The sequence below is a fragment of the Dicentrarchus labrax genome, unplaced genomic scaffold (genome assembly GCF_905237075.1).
Source record: "Dicentrarchus labrax unplaced genomic scaffold, dlabrax2021, whole genome shotgun sequence".
Taxonomy (NCBI): Eukaryota; Metazoa; Chordata; class Actinopteri; family Moronidae; genus Dicentrarchus; species Dicentrarchus labrax.
In genome coordinates this window covers 16,357,090-16,374,466 of record NW_026136708.1, presented here as the reverse complement: position 1 = coordinate 16,374,466, position 17,377 = coordinate 16,357,090, and the positions used below count along the sequence as shown (strand labels likewise).

At 41.3% G+C, this 17,377-nt stretch overlaps 1 protein-coding gene and 1 pseudogene across 1 annotated transcript; one reads left to right on the top strand and one right to left on the bottom strand.

Annotated features, from left to right (window-relative positions):
- Positions 1-19: 19 nt before the first annotated feature.
- Positions 20-5,315, top strand: LOC127368557 (uncharacterized). The gene is made up of 21 exons (XM_051409478.1): positions 20-235; positions 303-379; positions 456-551; positions 648-772; positions 1,149-1,292; positions 1,378-1,455; positions 1,743-1,910; positions 1,979-2,075; positions 2,155-2,372; positions 2,458-2,614; positions 2,686-2,894; positions 2,992-3,109; positions 3,234-3,433; positions 3,501-3,615; positions 3,693-3,862; positions 3,942-4,042; positions 4,129-4,259; positions 4,387-4,576; positions 4,783-4,924; positions 5,028-5,148; positions 5,227-5,315. Exons 1-21 carry the CDS (start codon positions 216-218, stop codon positions 5,295-5,297), a joined length of 2,748 nt encoding a protein of 915 aa, XP_051265438.1. The 5' UTR covers positions 20-215; the 3' UTR covers positions 5,298-5,315.
- A 4,542-nt stretch (positions 5,316-9,857) lies between these two features.
- LOC127368161 (uncharacterized) lies at positions 9,858-17,217 on the bottom strand (annotated as a pseudogene).
- Between the last annotated feature and the right edge of the window lie 160 nt (positions 17,218-17,377).

Below are 17,377 nucleotides of genomic sequence, written 5' to 3'. Positions count from 1 at the left end.
GTTGAGTAGGGAATCACTAATGAGCCTCATCTGTGCAATGTGATTAACTGGTGTATAAAACAGCTGGTGGCAGCGCAGTGAGGCAGTCAGCCTGTCACTCCAGAGCTGGTTTGTTGGTGGGGGCTTGCTGGGGTTTCACTGCTGAGTTCTGATAGTGAGTGTGTTCCTGTAGGTTCTTTCTTTCTTTGTTTGTTTGGCTGCACTCAGACTGCAACATGTGGAGGCTTGAGAACATGTAAGTTGTTTCCTTTTATTTTTTAATGTGTGTTAGCTTCCTACTTTAATGTTTTTTCTGGTTCTAGTTTGTTATGGAACTTGATGGCTGCAGTAATCCTTTTGGGTCAAGCAAGGCCAAATACGAAGCTCAACTCGCAGTCAAGTAAGTCTTCACTTTTATATATAATTTTACTTTTTAAATTGGTTTATTTCGTCACCACTTCCTTTTCTTTCAACAGGCAGTGGTTTAAGGTCAGACTGTGCTGGTAATCTAATGAGGCTGTCGTTGGACAAGGCTCTAGCAGTGGGGAACCAGCTTGAGGTGGAAGCCATCAGTGAGTATAAAATCTGCTAATGAAGAGCAGATTTCTTCATCACTGGAAGATGTGATCCCTGTCATGTTTGGCTTTCTTTTTTTTTTTCCTCCCCAGATGGCACCCAGCACATTGTGTTAACACCGAGCTTGGCTGCTCAGTGTGGATACAGCATGGAGTCCGACCCCTGGGGTAACACCAGACTCTACACCTCTCTGATGGCCTGTTATGTGGACAACAAAGTATGTTTGAGCTGAATTGTTTGATAGGATTTTTCATTTTAAATTATGCTTTTTCCAATGATTGCAAGCAATTGGTGTATGTATATCTTAGGATACAAAGTATTTGTTTTACTTGGAAGAAGATACTTTAACTCAAGGCTGCAACTGATTTCCATCAATTAATCTACTAATTATTTCCTCGACTTGTCAGAAAATGCTGAATATTGTCATCTGTCCTAAACCCAAAGATATTCAACTTACAATGATAAAGCAGCAGAAACCAGAAGAGTCTTTGCATCAGTGACAATCCCTTGAGCTGTAATTGAACTCATTAATACTAAAGTCTTTGAACAGCAGGATGTCCTGTCCTCATGTCTGTTTGTGCATTAATTTGTAGGAAGATACAACATTCAATGTTGGCCTGAGACTCAAAATGCACAGCCAGAGTCCATCAGATGTGGTTAATCATGACGTGACCCAGAAGTGCAGCTACACTCAGTGGGCCTCCAGAGAGGTTCTCTGCGACAGGAACTACATGGAAGTAGGTCACTTTTACATTGCTGGCTTTACAATTTAGCGTGGGTGGTCATGAAAATTAAATCAATATTCTTTATAATTTTTTTTAGGTGTCGAACTACATGGCTACACCTGATCCACAAGCTGAAACTAAGGATGACAGCTCCCAGATAAACGCCATTCCTGATGTACACTTTTATGTTTCATTGTTCCTACAATTGACTTAAAGCTGGTGTGTGGGACTTTAACCTGAAGCAAGAGAACTTGTGTTCAGAGGAAGAATTTCAATAAAGTAACAAGTGCCCTGGTAGAGTGTGCAGCATGTACTAAAGCATAAGCGTTTATCAACAGTGTTTGGAGTTATTTTAACTGCCAGAGGGGAGGAAAGTTCCCCCACTGCAGGTTTAATGTCACCCTGTACCTTCAATAAAGCTTCTAAATGATCAAGGTTTTTTTCCTTCCTTCCCTTTTATAGGCTTCCTCTGGTGCAGCACACGGTATCTGGAAGATGACATTTTACACTCCAGAACCAGTGTCAATGGTGCTGAGGGAGGCTGAACAAGCTGGCTATGGTGCCATGATGACCTCAAGCCGCCTTGTTATGCGAAGCCCGTACAATACAGCAGATACCTATTCGGAGGATGTAAGAAGCGCACACAAAGTGTTATTATTTTATTTTTTTTCTATTTAAATGACCTAACCCTCTTCTAGGTGGCTGGAATCCCCATGGAAGTCTTCAAGGTGAGTGCTTACTACAAGGCACCACATGGCCTGAGTGTGGTAAACTTGGCAGCTGCTTGTCCTACAGGTGAGTCTCAAGCAACATTGAGCATTCACAGTAAAAACTAAGTTGCTGCACAGTGGTTTCAACAATTGCTTTTCAACAGGTGGCGTCCTCTTCACCGAGGATGTAATCTCTTGGCACGTACCTCGCCGCGTGGCGCCTCTGATAGAGGGCAGCTTTAAAATCCTAGAAATGCACATGGGCATCAACGGGGTGAGGCTGGATAAATCTCAGATGGCCACACAGGGGTACACGCTGTCTACCACAGACTTTCACATCGTCATTGAGATCCCAGTGGGATCACCTGATGGTTACTACAAGGTTGGGAAGGCTTTAGATTTGATATGCATGAGCCTGGTCACTGGTCCATTTGCATGTTTTATTAAAACGCCATGAATAATTGCAGAGCCATGCCCCAGATTACCAGTACCACATCACATACACTGTGGAGCCCATGCTTGAGGTACTATGGAAGGCAGATAACACCCAAGATGACACCAGATACAAGGTTTTGTTCCCCATCACCACCCCTCTGATGCCTCGACCTCCCCACGCCCAAGACCGTAAGTCACTCTTCTGGTAGAAATTTGGGCTCTTGGAAAAGGTATAAACCTGCCACTTTCTGCTCCTCCAGATACTGTCCCAGAGGAGAGGGTATTCAGTGTTTACCTGGGGACCTTCTTTCATGATGTGGAGCTGAGGAACATCACCTTCTCCACTGGTGTTCTCACTGTTGAGGAGTGCAATGCCAGAGGTTTCCCTGTCCAGGAGCACAGCTTCCCCAACGGAAGCAAGAGCTTCTCTCTCCAAGTGCCCTTTGATGCAGATGTTGTCCTGAAACATGTATGTGAATGGACAATTATATATGCAAAATGTCACTCCCTACAGCTTGTTTGCTTGTTCTTTAAGTGTTGGTTTTTTTTTTTTTTCCCCTCTACAGAATCCTGAAGCTTTGGTTACAGTCTACTTCCTCCCTCTGATCTTTGGGTTAATTGTCCTGCCTGAAGAAACTCCATTTGCCCACCCAGTGGAGTTACAGGCTTCTCTGCAGGATGTTGGTGAGATTTATATATATATATATATATATATATATATATATATATATTTTTTTTTTTTCCCTGAATTAAATATCCTTGCTAGAAAGAGCTAGAGGTAATGCTTCGTTCACGTCTCTGCTTTTAGTGCTGCCCACCCTCACTGGCACCTGTGACCAGAACAACTTCTATATCAGAATGACACACGGGAATCAAGGCAAAAATTTCGAGACCCTGATTGGAGCTCAACAGCTAACGCCTGAGCTGGCTGAGAGCTATAACTTCCAAGAAAACAGCACTCACTGCAGTATCGTGGTGCCATATAATGCCAGGGACACGGTGTTTGAGGTATGCCAAAACTGCAAACTCTCACCATAAATCATCTGCACTGAATAACTTCACTTTGTCTTTATAGGTGATTACCTCAGATTCAGTCAGAGCCAGACTTGATGTGCTTCTATTTCATCCCAATCACAACTGGGTGCTGGCTGATCTCTACTTGGCCTGCAGCTTCCCCTTGATCACAACTAGTAAGATAAGAAATGTGCATTTCTGCTGCTCAGCTTGTAGGACTTCTGTTTATCAAAAACCTGTCTCCTATCTCCAGACTGCTACCCCAATGGAACAATGACCGCTCTGGCTGTGAAGGTGGAATCGGTGCCCAATCTCATCCCGAGCTGGCTGACTCTAAAGGACCAGTCCTGCAAACCGGTGTCCAGCGACGATCGCTTTGCATATTTCTCTTTCAGTGCTGACTCCTGTGGGACCACTAGAACAGTACGTTGACTGTCTAATTCTACAAATTATAAGTGCCTATGTTAAATGTTTAAATGCCACCTGTCTTTTTGTTTTGTAGTTCTTTGACCACTACATGCTGTATGAGAATGAGATTGGCCTGTATCACAACGGCAACAACAAAGGAGCGACCTACACATCACCAGTTGATCCTGATTACAAGTAGGAAGACGCATCCAAGCTTTTCTCCTGATATACCATCTGAGCAATTAGAGGCTGGCAACATTAATTTTTTTTTCCCTCTTCAGGCAAACCATTTCCTGCTACTACGTGGTCAATGACACTCAGACTGTTGCCTTCAGCTATAAACCAAGAAGCATTGAACCCACAGCAGAGATTGGCTCAGGGCAGCTGATGGTGCAAATGAGGCTAGCTGAAGGTAAGATTGAAGTTTACTAAATGGACATCCCTCATCTTGCCACATAAATGCATTAACACGCTTAATGTCTGCACCAGTTGATGGCTTTTTTTTTTTTTTTTCCTCTAATGGGACTCTTCTCCTCCAGATTCATCATACGAGTTCTTCTACCAAGCAGAAGATTATCCAGTAGTGAAAACTGTAAGGCAGCCTCTGTACTTTGAGGTGGAGCTGATGCAGTCTACTGACCCGCAACTGGAGCTCATCTTGGAGAACTGTTGGGCCACCCTTCATGAAGACAGGACGTCACTGCCCAGCTGGGATGTCATTGTGGACAGGTAGTGTACAGCATAATCTGACGCACAGCCTCCTTCAGTTTCATTGCAACATTCACTCTTGATGTATATCCTGTTGAATGAGACTTTGTGATCTGATCAATGTTTTTGCATTAATTTGTGCAGAATCAGTCACAAGACATTGTTTCCATAAAGGAAAATCTCAGTTTCATGGGTTTAAACGCTGCTATGTTTTATTCCTGCACTAGCTGTGAGAACCGTGACGACAGCTATGTGACCATCTTTCATCCTGTCCCGAGAGACTCCAGGATTGCTGTCCCATCCCACGTTAAACGCTTTTCCCTAAAGATGTTCACTTTCACCAAAGATGAAGAGGTTCTGAAAGACAAGGTACAGAACGACTTGTGCATCCGAATGAGGCGTCAGCTGGCCACATGCACATTGGGACAGCTGCATGAAGCCTCGTGTAATGAATCCTTCTGTCTGCCCACAGATTTACATCCACTGTGATGCGGTGATTTGTGACACAAACAGCCAAGCAGACGGTGCCTGCAGAGGTCAGTGTGTGCATCCTACAGGCACGAGTAATTCCAGACCTCAGTGGACAAAAAGGGGTAAGAATGTAAAAGTATGGACAGACTTTTTAGTCAAACAATCTGTGCTGTTCTTGATTTTATACTTTTCGTTACCAGAACGAAGAGGTACAGACTCCTCCCACCAAAGGCAGATCTCCTCTGGACCAATTCTTCTATCAAACTTCTGAATAAACAGTTTCTTAAAACTTCTTGTCCCTTTTCATCTTTGCCTCAACGCTCCATCTGTGTTAAAGCTTTGGATGTCCTTTGCTTTCAACCTGCTTTACAGAAGGTCATCCTGTTTAGTCAGCTGCAGTGAGTTTTGGCAAACTCAGGTCTGTATGACCTCTTGTACTGTGCGTTCCTGTTCTGTGAGAGCTGTTGCAAATTGGCCACATCAACAATAGGTGACTTTTGTATACAGACAAATGCACTTGCAGCTGCAAGAAGCCATGTTATAAATTGTTTGTTCAGGGGATTAATGTTGTCATGATATGGATTCCCTGCACTAGCTAGACAAATACAGCTGTGAACCCTGTCCTTTATTTTACTTGTACTTTGGGTTAGTGTGCCTTTAGAACTCAGGTACATTACCTTTATGAGCTAAAATGTCCAATGCAATTTGACCCTTTATATCTGAAATATGGCCTAATCTTTGCAAAAGCTGGCTCAAATCTTAACATCTGGTGCAGAAACTCCAGGTCAATTATGGACCTACAGTTTCAAAGACTACATTCTTGCTTATCCCTGTGGTATCACACTGTGCAGATGGTTCTGTGGCTGGGTTTTCTTATCTACCTTGATCCTAAACATCCCAGTTACTCTGGATATTCCAGACCCCTGGAATTGTTTTCACTGAACTGCTATCAACCAAAGTGTGTACATTAGGGTCAAAATACATTACAGATACTTTATGGTGATGTGGCCTGATGAAGATGCATTTTCAAATCTGAACATTAAACTTCAGCTCATAGTCCATTGATGCCAATTATAACTTTTTTCTTCATACATTTCTGCATCTTTCAGTTGTTGGTGAAGTATCTGTACAGTAGACATGTTGGTAAAATCATGTTAATTTCCTTCAGGAGGAAGCAAGAAACGAAGCAAATCTGACCAAACATTTTTGTAGTTAAAGTTGTACAATTGTTGCTCCATAATATTAGTTCATAAGATTCTTTCAAAGGTTCAAAATACACTTTAAATTAATAGATGTATTTCTGTCCTGACTTCTCAAACATGTATAAGTGAGATACTGTAGCATAAAATTACAAACATTTCAAAACCTTATCAAGTTAGTATGCTGTTACAATGTCTTTAATCAGAAAAGAAAATAAGAACAACCCTAGGTTCCTCTTCAGCACTGTAGCCAGGCTGACAGAGTCACAGCTCTATCGAGCCACATATCCCCATAAACTTAAGTAGCAATGACTTCATGAGCTTCTTCTATAATAAAATTATTACTATTAGAGAAAAAATTAATCACCAACTGCCATCAACAGTTATCAGTGGCTCTCCAAGTTCAGGGACTTCTGTCAATGTAAACTTAGATGTATATTTAGACTGTTTTTCTGCTATCGATCTTCATCAGTTAACTTCAATCATTTCTTCATCGAAGCCATCAACCTGTCTATTAGACCCGATCCCAACTAGGCTGCTTAAAGAAGTTGTTCCCTTAATTGGCACTTCTTTACTGGATATGATTAATCTTTCTTTATTATCAGGATATGTACCACAGTCCTTTAAAGTAGCTGTAATTAAACCCCTTCTTAAAAAGTCCACTCTTGACCCAGGGGTTTTAGCCAACTATAGACCGATTTCTAACCTCCCGTTCCTCTCTAAGATTCTGGAGAAAGTAGTCGCCAAAGAGTTGTGTGACTTTCTACATAACAATAGTTTATTTGAGGATTTTCAGTCAGGATTTAGAGTTCATCATAGCACAGAGACAGCTCTGGTTAAAGTTAATAATGACCTTCTGACTGCTTCTGACAATGGACTTGTCTCTGTACTTGTATTATTAGATCTTAGTGCTGCATTTGACACCATTGACCATGATATTCTTTTACAGAGACTTGAGCATCAAATTGGCATTAAAGGAACTGCCCTAACCTGGTTTAAGTCATACTTATCAGATCGTTCTCAGTTTGTACATGTTAACGATGAATCCTCCATAAATACTAAAGTTAGTCATGGAGTTCCACAAGGTTCTGTACTTGGACCAATACTATTTACTTTATATATGCTCCCTTTAGGCAACATTATTAGGAATCACTCCATTAACTTTCACTGTTATGCAGATGATACGCAGTTATATCTATCAATCAAACCCAATGAAATTAATCAATTATCTAAATTACAAACATGTCTTAAGGACATAAAATCCTGGATGACCTGCAATTTTCTGATGTTAAACTCAGAAAAAAACGAAATTCTTGTTCTTGGCCCCAAAAACCTTAGAGACTCATTGTCTAAAGATATAGTCACTCTAGATGGCATTAACTTGGCCTCTAGCACCACTGTCAGGAATCTTGGAGTTATCTTTGATCAGGATTTGTCATTTAACTCCCACATAAAGCAGACCTCTAGGACTGCCTTCTTTCATTTACGTAATATTAGAAAAATTAGACACATACTATCACAGACAGATGCAGAAAAACTAATCCATGCATTTGTTACTTCAAGGCTGGATTACTGCAACTCTTTATTATCAGGTTGCCCCAATAAGTCCATTAAAACGCTCCAATTAATTCAGAACGCTGCAGCACGAGTACTGACAGGAACTAGAAAAAGAGATCACATCTCTCCTGTACTAGCTACTCTGCATTGGCTCCCTATAAAATGTAGAATTGAATTTAAAATCCTCCTCCTCACCTATAAAGCTCTTCATGGTCAGGCCCCTTCATATCTTAAAGAGCTCATAGTACCCTATTACCCCACTAGAACACTACGTTCTCTGAATGCTGGGCTACTTGTGGTTCCTATAGTCTCTAAAAGTAGAACAGGAGCCAGAGCCTTCAGTTACCAAGCTCCTCTCCTGTGGAACCAGCTTCCAGTTGTGGTTCGGGAGGCAGACACCCTCACCACATTCAAGAGTAGGCTTAAGACATTCCTCTTTGATAAAGCTTATAGTTAGGGCTGGATCAGGTGAGTCCTGAACCATCCCTTAGTTATGCTGCTATAGGCCTAGACTATCGGGGGGATTTCCCATGGTGCACTGAGCTACTCTCTTCCTCTCTCTTTCTGCACTCATTCATGTCCCTTTAATGCATTTTACTAACTCCACTTCTTCCCCGGAGTTCTTGTGCTTTCTCGTCTCGCAGGTTCTCATGGATCCTGGTGGAGCCTCCTGCCATGGTCCTGCTTGACTGCCATTGCCAATACTGTTGCTGTCTGTCTGTCTGTCTGTCTGTCTGTTTTCTCTCTCTCTCACCCCAACTGGTCGAGACAGACGACCACCCACCTAGAGCCGGAGGATCTGTCCTAGGTTTCTGCCTTTTAACAGGCAGTTTTTCCTTGCCCTTGTCGCCAAGTGCTTGCTCATGGTGGTACTGTTGGGTCTCTGTAATTAATGTTAAAGAGTTCGGTCTAGACCTGCTCTATTTGAAAAGTGTCCTGAGATAACTTCTGTTATGAATTGGCGCTATACAAATAAAATTGAATTGAATTAATATCACCAGTAAGTTCCATAATGTAAATTTGTTTAAGACTGAAAGTGAAGAAGAGCTCAGTGAAACTTTTTTTTTTTTAAATGAAACCCCTGCTGTGTAAAAAGAAGTCTGAAATTAAGTATTTAATATCAGAAGGCAAACTACTATTAACTAAAGTATATGTAGCAAGTTTCTCTACTCTCACAGGCCTTCCCCACACCTGAGTGTAAACCACACCCACCTCTACAGTATATTAATAGAAAATTGAGGCACTTTAGAATAACGGTGTAGACTTTATTCTGTAGAACAAATATATCCATAGAAATTATACTTGTTTGCTGCCCAATGTGTTATCAGGAAGTCTTTATTTAATGTAACACCTTCCTTCAGGTTTGTACCAGGGAACAGTGTAGATGGTTGGCAGTTGTCCCCCCTAAAAATAATATCTTGCCACAGGTTTGGTGTCAAATTTAACACATTAAATTAGGTTAATTTTAAATATAAACAGAAATTAACAATTATATATATTAGGGCCAGAGCCTGTGCCCACCATATGCAATATGTAGGGCCCCTACATTTGTAAGGGTCTCATCTCCCCCACATGTCAAACCAGGTGTCAATGTTTACAACTTTGATGAGGATGAATAGATTATCCACCAAAAAAAAAAAAAAAAAAACCATGGGAGTGAATTGTAGGGAACAGGAATCAGTTAAACTTGTGTCCAAGTTTAATGTCAGTAAATATTTTAGACCTGATTCTGTTCCATATAGATAAATTATTTTGACTGAAAGATGGAGCAAACTGTTTAAGGACATTGTAGTGGGAGCACTGGGAGGTCAGCTGTGTGTGGCAATGGATCAAGGAGGTCAGGACTGACTAGTTAGAGCCACATTTCAGTACTGAGCTCCAATTCCACCTTTAGTCAGTTCAGAAGATGTACCACAATGTTTGAGTTAAAATCTCTTCATTTGGGGGCTTTTCCAAGCAAATATTGATGTGATTGTTTGCTATTAAATCAGCATTATTGTATTACCATTTCCTTTAGAGCCACCGCTTATGTGAACACAAGAGTATAGAATACACAAAACAACTTGCTACAGTAATTGAATTTCTTAGCGTTTAATTACAGCATTTAGAACAGGTTGTCTGGATAGATTTTAAAATGTACATTTGATTTTGAAGTTACTGCATCAGTTGGACAGGTCTGGCTCTCGTCATTAGAATAATGCTCAAACAAAGGCTCTTCTCCAGTTAACGCCTTATGCAACAGCAGGTTTTTAAGGTTGGAGGTCTCAGCTGAAGTCGTTTGAACCATAGAAAACAACTTGTAAGTCACCATTATTGGAGTCAAGTCTACACATTGAATACATCACCATCTCCAGCACATTTCCAAGAAAACAACTCAAGGCTGAAATTAACTTAGTTTTTCCATTAATTTATGAGAATGGGTCCTGATGACACGTGTTTGAAATTGTGACCATCTGAAACAGCACGTCTTTGACCTGTGGAAGACAAAAACACAAATATCTTAGCCAATTAAAGAGACATTTGTTCCCCCCCAAATCAGAATGAAAGGTCATACCTTTTATCCTGTTGTCCAGGTTTGAACACTGTCTATTACAAGCTCTACCCAGTGGATTTCTGGCATCGCAGATCACCACATCACAGTGGACAGAGAGCTACGGGATATGAACAGATTTGTGGCTGTTGTGAGTGACATTTTACAGCTTTACACTTCATATCTGAAGCAATAGGGAGCAGAAGAGTCTATTCTTATGGCTGAAATTACCTCCCAACTCAAGTTCTCTTTGTCTTCGGCAAATGCAAACATCGGGACCTCGAAGCGTTTGAGGTGAGATGGATACTGAACTCTGGCATCAGGCCAAACTGGATGAAAGATCACCTGGTGTGGGTCCACTGGGTTTACACAGCTGAAGAGGGGAAGAAAAGGAAAAAAATATATAAGTTTAACTCCATTAGTGCATTTTTTTAATTTGGTAAAGATGTCCAAGTCTGTTGGCTGAATGGCCGCCATGTCTCCATTTTAAGCCAAACTGGAGGTTTTCCACAGAGACAGAATATGCCCATCCTTCATGTCTCGTTGGACACTATGTCCATTAGGGAATAAACTAGACTAATGCGCATGTCCCAGCTTGAGTGTAACATTTTGTATACGAGGGCAAACATCCCAGCAGACAAAGATTAAGAACTTACCCATTAATGATGAGGTTCCATCTTGGTTGGGATGTCCTGTCATCGTAGTGCGTCGCCCAGCAGTTCTCCAGCTCCAGGGATACTTGGGGGTTTGTAGACCTCATCAGTTCCACCTCGAAATACACCGGCTGTTGTAGGTACTTTGCTATGGGATAATCCTCAACGCTGTGAAACACGCTGTAGGAGTCATCTAAGAGGAGACAGTGCGTGTTGAGCTGAATCATTAAGGATTCAGACAGCGGAGCCTGCACACAGAACCTCCAGGTGTACAACACAAATGAGTGAGAGAACTTAAGTAAATGGCCTTCATTTGTCCCACTTGCTAACTCAGCCGATGATTGGGTTTAAAATGGAGTCAATGAACTTTGTCAGAAGTCCAATTACTTGATCAATTTGAGAGATTGCCTCCTGACTATAGGAGACACTGTCAGTTTACCAATTTAGGAACATCCAGTGGCTTTTTGAAACATGTGCTATTCTCCTAAAGACAGAAGAGCGACAACTGCCCCAACGTACCCCAAAAGCGCCTTTTCCATCATCATGAACCATTTGGTTTTGGCTTAAAATACTGTGCTTTTATGGCGTCACTAAGCATTTTAAAGTGAAGGGGTGAAAAAGATTCCCATGTTGGTGAATAAACGTTCAGATACCATTTTATCCTTCCTGATTCCTGAGCTTTGCGTATCAGCCAATAACGAGTACCAATCCAATACATGAGTTAGCCGATAGCAGACGCTGCCTTTTACGCAGTATCGGATGCATTTACAATACTGGTATCAGAACTCTAGAAACGTGTGAAAGACTGTGGGAGAACACAATGCATTCAGAACTTCTTACCCAAAGCGAGTCTCATTGCAACTTGCAGCTCGCCTATTGCATTTTCAGCGTATGGTTCACTCCTGCGAGGTCTGGTGTGGAACGCCACTGCATGGGTTTTGTTTATGTCATAGTAACAATAAACCTTTAACCTGAAGAAATAAGACTTAATATAGTCAGGATAGGATAGTGATGATCAAAAACCCATTTTCAAGTAGGACAATAATTCCTTATGACACTTTAGTTTTGGCATTGGCCCCTGCGATGGTAAGAGAATGAGAAAATATTTGCAGCACTATCATGAAGCAGTTAAGTTTGAGTACAAAAGTAGTCTGAATTTTTGGACTTTTGAGCAAAGATACTAGATTAGCCATCATAAAGACAAAATGCAGTAACTGCTCACATAAGAGTCCAAGACAAATATTTGGCAGTTTCTTAAAGTGCATAGCTCTGAAAATATTAGGCAAACATCTGAAGATGAATTGGCAACGGTTTTGATGACTGATTAAAAATCAATTTAAGTTTTAAGACACTCACTCATACGCCGGCTCATCTGACGTGGATTGCATACTCATTTCAAGTTCATCTGGCAGAGAGATTTCATTTTCATACAGCATCATATTGGGCAAAAACTAAACAAGAGAAAAACAATTGGTCAAATCTCAATATCTGCATCATGAAAACATTCAGCAGTGTGATACCTTTCTAGTTGTCCCACAAGAGCTCCCAGTGAAGACAAAATAAGCATATTGCTCGTCGCTGTAGGCGGGACCACAGGTGGGGTCTCTGAGGGTCAGCTGACTGGGGTTCAGACTGGGGACCGACTCCAGTTTCACAGCCAGGGCCGTCATGGTGCCATTAGGAAAACACTCTGAAAGTCGAGGATCAGAAATTAGTTAACATTAGGCGTTTTTTCATATAAAATATAGTAAATAAAAAGCCACTTTTAAAAACAAACCAATCAGCTTTGAGTAGAAATTGCAAGCCAGGGAGAATTCTTTGATATTCAAGTTGGTTTCTGGATTCCCTCAGAACCACATCGAGTCTGCTCCTGATGGATGACGTCCCAATAGCCTGAGAAGTTGTCAGAAACAAAAACACAATTATATGAACAGTCATCTCTTACAGCAACATCACCAAGATAAAGCCCTGATTGTACCTCAAATGAGACACCGGGGGATGAAAACGGCACTACAACACTAATGTGCGTTCCATTATCCGTTACGCTGTATTCCTGAGCCAGACCTGCGGTCAACAGTCGTTGTCCCACTATGGTCTGAAAGTTGAAGCTGTGACTCCCGTATGTCACAAGAATATAGAAGTTTTGATGGTCGCAATCACCAGAAACAGAGGGAGGAACTGCACAGAGGAATAAAAATACAGATTTTACAAAAGAAACTGCACAGAAATTTAGCTTTCGGTTCACAGTCAAGATGAAGGTCAAGTGTCTTTAATGCTTTACAGTTCAGAAATCTTGGCATTTGTGGCCCGAAACCGATGATTCCACTTGTGCCCCATTTTGTCATGAATAGATCATATGCATGGATACATACTTATGTCTACCAGTTTAGCTTCCAGATAAGCAGTGACAGAAAATGGAGCAAACTCTGGCAGAACCAGCAAACCAAGGGTCATGTGAAGAGAGTAGACAGTCATCCCCATTTCTTTCTGTTGGAGACAGATTAGCAGACAAACTTACAATAAAAGACAAAAAACCCACAATATTTAATTTCCCATGTTGAGTGTAATGCTTACCATTTGTAGTACAACGTGGTCCGTGAAAGGCACTTCAAGTGTGAAGACCTTGGAGCTGCTGTTAGGGGACATGTGCTCCAGGACGTTAAAGCCTCTGGCAACGCAGTCCGCAACAGACAAAACCTCAGAGGGGAAGGTGATGTTGATTAGTACCACATCCAAACCGAAGGGCCCGAGGAGCACTTTAAATATCCGCTCCTCTGGAACAGTGTCTGTGGGGCAAAAATAAAGAATGACAGTAGCTTGCAATATTAACTGCATTTTTTATGAAATCACAGTACCAAGAAAATAAGACTCACTATCAAGAATTTGCGGAGGTCGAAACTGTAACGGTGTCGTGATGGGAAAGAGGACTTTGTATCTCGTGTCCTCATGACTGTCTTCTTCAGTCCACAGCAACTCGAGCATCGGCTCAATCGTGTAAGTAGTGAGGTACTGATCATTCTGTATGTGGCTCTGCAAAATCAAATATCCCCAGTGAGGCCTTCGCTTAATGAGGTCACCATCTTGTAAACCCAGATTTAAGGACATCTTTGCATGTTAAGAGTCTGGCCCTGAATCTTTGCACAGAACTGTTATTCTTCAAGAGTTGTGTTAAGTTGGACTCAAATGTGAGACACTATGATTTAAGGAGTTAAATTTTCCATGAAAAAGCTCACAAAACCTGTAAATATCCTGGTGTACAAATGATAGTGGTTTAGATTTGGTGTGTTTAACTGTCTCAAAAGCATGAAGTAGACAGCAAGATGGACCATCTCATGAATATTTACTCAATTTCTCCACTGTATGTGTATATAGTGAATGTGTTCAAAGATATACAAGTCTTGTCTATTTTGGCAATTAAATGTATGCACACATCTATATTTTGCTTAATATATGAACTGCGAATCTTCCAATGACAAAATCCATTAATTCATATTAAAAAAAGAAAGTCTGTGTTCCACTAACCTTGAAGTGGCCACCGACAGCACCAACAGGAATTTCAACAACAATGTAAATGTCAACCAACAGAGTGTATTGTCTGGCAGCCATTTCAGCATCGTCGAGCCTCTGGCCATCGACTCCCATGTGCACCTCCAACAGTTTGAAGTGGTCAGAGGAAATCAGAGGGTCAATGTGCCTGGGCAGGAACCACTGGATTGTGTCATCAGTGAAGGAAACACTACCTGTACACAAATGGCAAAATACAGCACTTAGAAAAGACCCAACACGGATATATTTAACAATCTATAGGTTATATTATCTATAACCAGCAAGGTTAGACACTGAAGTCATGACAACAAATTAAAGTTTAATAGTTTTGATATTTGTTTTATATTCACTTAAAGTTAATTCATGATGGGTGCTCATTTGCCTCCATGCTGAGAGTTAGTGTCTGTTAAATATGAAAGTACAGGAGACACTGAGCTCTGAAACAGTTACCTGGCAAAAAGGTAACAAATCTACCAGCCAGCACCTCTAAAAACAAATGAGCCAACCTCTTTATTAGTGAGCTTTAAACTGTACAAGATCTGAAGTGTAAGGATGGCAATTTGTAGTTTTACAAACCATATTTCTTGGCAAAGTGCAGGGCCAGGATAACTGTTTAACGATAAGTTAACCAGCTGCTGGTTCTACAGACACGTGTGGCATCACTTTAACCCAGTAAGAAAGTGTATAGCAAATTATTCCTATTCTGGTTAATTTGTGTGCCGTTTGTGATCTTTTCCACTCTGCCAGGATACAAATTCTAGCCGAAGAGGTTTCAGGGAGGTCAAATCTGAATATATTTAAAATCAAACAAAATACTGGAATCTGCCTATAAAAATACCCACCATGTGCAAGACTGTAAACTCCCAGTTGCTAAAACCCCAAATTCCCCAGAGTAAATCCTAAAAGACATGACCTCAGTGGAAGCTACGACCCGGCTTACTGTTCTCAAAACATGTTCATTACCCTCCAGTGTTGGGCAGGCCACTGCTGCATCGATTTGAGTCGCCAGCCACTTCTTCTCAAATATTACAGAGGTTCTGAGCACAGTCATGGCCATTCCTGCTACCTGCGGGACGAGGTTACAGATCATTATGTATAAATGCTTTGTTTAATCCATCTAATGACAGAGTATTCATGGATATTGCAGGAAGAAAAGATAATTCAACATAATGGGGGGGATGCATATAAAATAAGGAGCCCATCAATGGATTTAACTCTGCCAACTGGATTTCAGACAAAGTAATCCATTTAAAAGCAGTCTGATTACATTACTTGAGCTAAATCGAATAGTTTACTGGTTGCAAGTGTAAGCAAGTAGTGAGTCATCTAATGACTACAAGTAATTTAACCAGAGGCTGCCTGAGGGGGAAGATTGCAAATCAGGCCGTTTGAAATTTAGTGAACTGCAGTCCAGTCCACTTACATTCTGGGGGTACGTCTCAGGTGAAGTCTTTGGACTTCTCAGAACCAGCCTTGAAGCAGTGCTTGCTATCCAATAACCACTTCTCTGGGCCTCGGCCACCGTCATAATCTTCTCCTCAGGAAAGAAGAAGATGAGCCTTGTCATCATGAATCCTGCGTCTATGGGCTGTTTGTGCAAGGCAAATGTCAGGACATGTCATAAAATACAGAAAATGTGTGTTCTCAGAATATTAAAATAAGACAAGTGAGCATATCAAACCTCGGCAGCTCGTCGAGGATCACCAAAGTTTGAATTATCTCCTGGCATGGGATGTTCAGGCAGCGCATAATCATCATGAGTTGCCCTTTTCACAGACACCTAGAAATGAGGCCACTCAATAAGTGATAATGACTCTCCCCTTTGCAGAGACAGCAAATGTACCAGCATTGATGCTCATATGAGGAAAATAAAGCCACTTATATAGACTGCAACATCACCCCTGAGAGTCCTGCTGCATTCACTTGCCTCCATAAAGTTGTGGTCACAGACAATTTCCCTGGAGGCCCAGGGAGTGTACTGGCAGGTTTCAGACACCTGGTACTGCTCATCTCCAACCATCCGGTTCCCATACAGTCGAAGATTAAGTGTTGTTGTGAACGCTTTATCATCCTGCAAACACATTGAAATAAGACTCAAAATGATTACCACATTAAAAAACACATTTGGTGCTACGCTATAGAAATGACATTTCCAGTCTCGTTACCACATTTTGAGCAAAACAGTTTTGAAGGGAAGCATAAATCATGGCATTCCCCAGCTGGTCTATCTTCACATTGAAGCCACACTGCAAAGCTAAGCTTGGTGTAAGAAGGATGGCAGAGTAATCTGAGGAAGAAGAAAAAGGGTCAGTTAGAGAGAAAACGTGAGACAAAAGTAAAACAACGAATTCAGAAATGTCGGCTTACTCAAGACAGCGGAGACTTCAAGAAGACTACTTCCAAGCGGACCAACATCCACACGCATGACGTTTCCCAGGCATTTTGACTGGATATCTGAAATTAAACATTTATATTAGTAAAGGAGCATACAGTGATTGTAAAGAGACCCATGTTTAGGAAGAAATAACTTACTTATAGGGGACTTGTTTTGAGCCTCTATATTTACAACTGCTATCAGGAGAACAAACCACCTGAAAGAGATTGAATCATTTTCAAAGAGGCAAGAAAGAAAATTAACTTTGAGTGAAAGCAATGGATAAAAACAAAACTACAAACCCCAGTTCAACTAAGCAACCCATGGCACAAGAGATGGGAAACCGGTAATCTCAGAGTCCTCAGAGTTTTTGCTGTTTTTATGGACCCTTTGAGCAGGTTGAGGGAGGCTCAAACACAACCACCACACAGGTGGATCCTATTACAGCCTGATTGGGATAAGTGAGTGGACACCGTCTGAACTGAGACTTAA

Excerpts from the sequence above, each read along its gene's own strand:
- LOC127368557 (XM_051409478.1), top strand. The coding sequence starts at position 216 with ATGTGGAGGCTTGAGAACAT. Across the intron at positions 2,373-2,457 it reads CACCTGATGGTTACTACAAG|AGCCATGCCCCAGATTACCA; the intron begins GTTGGGAAGGCT and ends GAATAATTGCAG. Across the intron at positions 2,615-2,685 it reads ACCTCCCCACGCCCAAGACC|ATACTGTCCCAGAGGAGAGG; the intron begins GTAAGTCACTCT and ends CTGCTCCTCCAG.